Raw genomic sequence first — 4,845 nt, 5'->3', positions numbered from 1 at the left:
AAGGCCTGGCGTGGTGGCTCACGCCTATAATCCCAGCACTTTGGGAGGCTGAGGTGGGGAGTCACCTGAGGTCGAGAGATTGAGACCAGCCTGACCAACATGGTGAAACCCTGTCTCTACTAAAAATACAAAAAGTAGCCAGGCGTAGTGGCGCATGCCTGTAATCCCAGCTACTTGGGAGGCTGAGGCAAGAGAATTGCTTGAAACCTGGTGACAGAGGTTGCAGTGAGCTGAGATTATACCACTGCACTCCAGCCTGGGTGGCAGAGCCAGACTCCATCTCAAAAAAGAAAAAAGAAAAAGGGGGTAGAGGCAGGAGAGAGGGGACATCCCACCTAGGGCCTTGATGCCAAAGGAATGTCAGGAATTCCGTTGGGGAACTGGGGAGCCCCAGGAGAGCTGTGAGCAGGGGGCGGGGACAGGAGCAGGATGATCCTTTTTTGGGGCTGGGGAAGGATGGGGTTCCCTTGCCCCGCCCAACCAGGCTGCCCCCCTCCAGGAATTACGGGCCCACTGTGTTAGTGCAGCAGGAGGCATTCAGGCGGGGCTGTGAACAGGTCCTCTGGCTGTATGGGCCCGACCACCAGCTCACTGAGGTGGGCACCATGAACATCTTCGTCTACTGGACCCATGAGGACGGGGGTGAGCCTACCCATGACCCAGCCCAAGCCCTGGTAGAAGTGGGTGGCACCATCATTCCTGGCAGGTTACAGGCCCCAGGGATGCTGGGATGGGGGAAGGGGGTGGATCCTAAGATTGGGGGATCTAGGGGCTGAGAGGTAACATCTCCCACCCTGTACACCTGCCCTAGTGCTGGAGCTGGTGACGCCCCCGTTGGACGGTGTCATCCTGCCTGGAGTGGTCAGACAGAGTCTGCTGGACCTGGCTCAGACCTGGGTGAGGACATGGCGTCTTCTGGTGACAGCACCGTGTGCAAGGGGCCAGGGCATCAAAGGGCTATGGCAGGGACTGGGGCACACTGGCATGTCTCTGTCCCCTTTCCTGGGTCTGTCTCTCCCCTTGGGTATCTGTCTATTTCACCACCCTGAGGGAGGGAAGGAGAGGTGGAGGACTGCAGCAGGCCGCCCTCTGGGGACATGTGTGTCTCTGCCACCTGCCCTGCAGGATGAGTTCCGGGTGGTGGAGCGCACCATCACCATGAAGGAGTTGCTTCGGGCCCTGGAGGAGGGCCGGGTGCGGGAAGTCTTTGGCTCAGGCACTGCCTGCCAGGTCTGCCCGGTACACAGAATCCTGTACAAAGACAAGGTGAGGTGTGGCTGCCATTGTAGGTGGGAGGGAAGGAGGGGAGGGGCTCCATCCTCACTGCACCTTCTGCCCCAGAACTTCCATATTCCCACCATGGAAAATGGGCCTGAGCTGATCCTCCGCTTCCAGAAGGAGCTGAAGGAGATTCAGGTGAGCTGCAGGGAGCTGGGGGAATGGGCCGGGAGCCAGGGACTGGGCTGGGAGCTTGTCCCCTGGAGAAGTTGGTGTCCCATGAGCCCCTGGACTAAGAGCCAGCCTCCTTTAGTAAAACAGGAACAGATAATGGCCTTCCTTTCCTTTTTTTTCCCCCCCGAGATGGGATCTTGCTCTGTTGCCCAGGCTGCAGTACAGTGGTGTGGTCTTGGCTCACCGCAACCTCCGCCTCCCAGGTTCAAACGATTCTCCTGCCTCAGCCTCCTGAGTAGCTGGGATTACAGGCATGTGCCACCACACCCAGCTAATTTTTGTATTTTTAGTAGAGATGGAATTTCGCCATGTTGGCCAGGCTGGTCCTGATAATGGCCCCTTTTTTAAAAATTTCTTTGAGATGGAGTCTCACTCTGTCACTCAGGCAGGAGTGCAGTGGCACGATCTCGGCTCACTGCAACCTCCAGCTCATGGGTTCAAGCGATTCTCCTGCCTCAACCTCCCAAGTAGCTGGCACTACGGGCGCATGCCACCGTGCCCACCTAATTTTTTGTATTTTGGTAGAGACGGGGTTTCACCGTGTTAGCCAGGATGGTCTTGATCTCCTGACCTCATGATCTGCCCACCTCGGCCTCCCAAAGTGCTGGGATTACAGGCATGAGCTACCACGCCTGGCCTAGTGGCCCTTCTTATTGAGGCCCGGGAGAGTGGGCTTTCTATGTTGCTCTGTGCCTGGAAAACCCTTTGGGGCTAAATCACCCTTTCCTGTGAGCTCCTGGAGCCTTGAATAGTTCTTCAGCTTTGGAAACCTCCTCCCATGATCCTCTGCAGCCCCTGGGTGTCCTGGTGGGAGAAACTCCCTCCCTGTGGACCTCTGAGGTTGCTGGGTACCCTGGGGGGAGAAACACCCTCCCTGTGATCCTCTGCTACCTCTGGGTGTCCTGGTGGGAGAAAGGCCCTCTCCATGAATCTCTGAGACCTTAGCCAGCCCTCTGGCCGTCTCAGGTCAGCCCTCGTAGATTCCCTAGAGCCCTGGGCTATCCCTTTGGTTTGAGAAAGCTTCCTCCCATGAGCCTCTGGACCTTGGCCCCTCTCTGGCACCAGACTGTTTCCTCTCATAAGCCTCTGGGGGCATTCCGGTTCTGGGCCAAAATCTCTTTCCCAAGAATCTCTGGGCTCCTTTCCCGGACCTAGAGCTACATTTCTGTAAACTCCTGTGCATCAGCCAGTAGAACTACACATCCCCCACCATCTGGGCTTTCTCAGCTGAAAGTGACTTTTTCCAAGAGCTTTAGAGGCCTGGCCATAATTCCTCTCTTTAGAACTACATCTCCCTGAAGCCTCTGCGCCATCTTAGCCTTGATTCCCCGTTCCCATCATTGTTGCGGGCCGGGGGGGCGCCCTCTGGGAAATGGACTACATTTCCCTTGAGGCGCCAGGGCACAGCTCCGTAGGTACTCGGCCTGGAACGCCCCAGGGCTTGCTGGGAGTTGTAGTGCAGCTTCCACCTCACGCACTGCCTCTCTTGTCCTGCAGTACGGAACGAAAGCCCACGAGTGGATGCTCCCGGTGTGATGCTGCGTGCTGTGCTCCGGTTCCACCGACCCGTAGCATCTTATCACACCAGCACTCGCCTCCCTACCAATGACTCACCTCAAGTGCAATATAAAATAAAAGGCCAGGGGGTGGCGTCTGGGTCTCTGGCACCCCCCATGTGGTTGCAACACTCCCAAAGCCATAAGGGCCGCCCGGGCATCTCGGTCTCCAGCCCCTCGTCGGGTTCAGGTCCACCCTGTTGCTCCTTGTGAGGCCAAGGATACACCTTGGCCCGCCCCCGCATCTCTCCGCTCTCAGGCCAGACCCCCGGTGCTGCCGTTGATTTTTTTCTTTCTTTTTGCTGCAATTTTGAAATAAAATGCCAAAGAACAGACATTGTCTGGCTTCTTCGGTGATGCAACTCTGGGGTCTTAACGCAGGAATCCTGCTTCCTCAGCCCATTTTATTCTGAAGGACCCAGTCATCTGAGCTTCCGGTGTTCTGATGGTTTCTCCAACCTGCGGGAGCTTTCACATCTCCCACCCTGAGCTTAGTGTCTCCTCCAACCAACCAGCTCGTCCCCTACTTTCCCATTTTGGGGACAGCCCACCCTGCACCCAGTCGCTAGGCTGGACCCCTAGGCACTGCATCCTTTCCTCTCAAAGCCCACCAGGCCCCGATCCCTGCCCCCTGACTCTGCTGTCTGTTCCCCCCATCTTTTTTTTTTTTTGAAACTGAGTCTTGTTCTGTCACTCAGAGTGGAGTGCAATGGTGCAATCTTGACTCACTGCAACCTCCGCCTCTTGAGTTCAAGCAATTCTCCTGCTTAGCTGGGATTACAGGCACGCGCCACCATGCCCAGCTAATTTTTTTTGTATTTTTTAGTAGAGCTGGGGTTTCACTGTGTTGACCAGGATGGTCTTGATCTCTTGACCTCATGATCCACCCGCCTCGGCCTCCCAAAGTGCTGGGATTACAGGCTTGAGCCACAGCGCCTGGCCAGCCTCAATGATTTTTAAGAACGTACAGGGGGGCCGGACGCAGTGGCTCAAGCCTGTAATCCCAGCACTTTAGGAGGCTGAGGCGGGTGGATCACTTGAGGCCAGGAGTTTGAGACCAGCCTGGCGAACATGGCGAGACCCCCATCTCTACTAAAAATAGAAAAATTAGCTGTGTATGGTGGCGGGCATCTGTAATCCCAGCTACTGAAGAGGCTGAGGCAGGAGAATCACTTGAACATGGTAGGCCAATCTGCTCTGATTCCTGACCTCGAGCGATCCTCCCTCTTCAGCCTTCCAAAGTGTTGGGATTACAGGCGTGAGCCACCGTGCCAGGCCTTTAAGGTGTTTTATAAACTGTGTGTGTGTGTGTGTGTGTGTGTGTGTGTGTGTGTGTGTGTTTGAGATCACGTCTTGCTCTGTCACCCAGGCTGGAGTGCAGTGACGCAATCTCAGCTCACTGCAACCTCTACCTCCTGGGTTCAAGTGATTCTCCTGCCTCAGCCTCCCAAGTATCTGGGACTACAGGCGCACCATCATGCCTGGCTAATTTTATTTTTGTATTTTTAGTAGAGACGGGGTTTCACCATGTTGGTCAGCGTGGTCTTGAACTCCTGACCTTGTGATCTGCCTGCCTCAGCTTCCCAAAGTGCTGGAATTACAGGTGTGAGCCACTGCGCCCGGCCAACTGTGTTTTCTTTTGTTTTTAAGACATTCTTGCTCTGTCACTCAAACCAGAAAACCTGGTAAATATTGGACCCTACCTTTCCTATTGAAAAATGTAAATTAAAATGAATAAAAATAAAATAATAAGTCTAGGTAAATAAATCTCAACTGTAGTGATAACCCAGCCACAGCATGCTATGCTTCAGGCAATACTGTGCTGTGCCTGCAGCGC

The 4,845-nt window shown here is 55.0% G+C and overlaps 1 protein-coding gene across 3 annotated transcripts in view; it reads left to right on the top strand.

Moving 5' to 3' along the window:
• The window catches only part of BCAT2 (branched chain amino acid transaminase 2), a 17,877-nt gene extending 14,532 nt beyond the window's left edge, over nt 1-3,345 (top strand). For all 3 annotated transcript variants that reach the window (XM_017500488.2, XM_017500490.2, XM_017500489.2), the window contains 5 exons: nt 500-642; nt 812-897; nt 1,126-1,266; nt 1,342-1,416; nt 2,950-3,345. In XM_017500488.2, coding sequence (XP_017355977.1) covers nt 500-642; nt 812-897; nt 1,126-1,266; nt 1,342-1,416; nt 2,950-2,988 — 484 coding nt within the window. In that variant the 3' untranslated portion in view covers nt 2,989-3,345. The remainder of the gene's footprint in view (nt 1-499; nt 643-811; nt 898-1,125; nt 1,267-1,341; nt 1,417-2,949) is intronic.
• The last annotated feature ends 1,500 nt before the right edge of the window (nt 3,346-4,845 follow it).

The sequence above is a fragment of the Cebus imitator genome, unplaced genomic scaffold (genome assembly GCF_001604975.1).
Source record: "Cebus imitator isolate Cc_AM_T3 unplaced genomic scaffold, Cebus_imitator-1.0 Scaffold266, whole genome shotgun sequence".
NCBI lineage: Eukaryota > Metazoa > Chordata > Mammalia > Primates > Cebidae > Cebus > Cebus imitator.
Note: the sequence above shows the minus strand (reverse complement) of the source record. Positions and strands in the feature narration are given on the sequence as shown.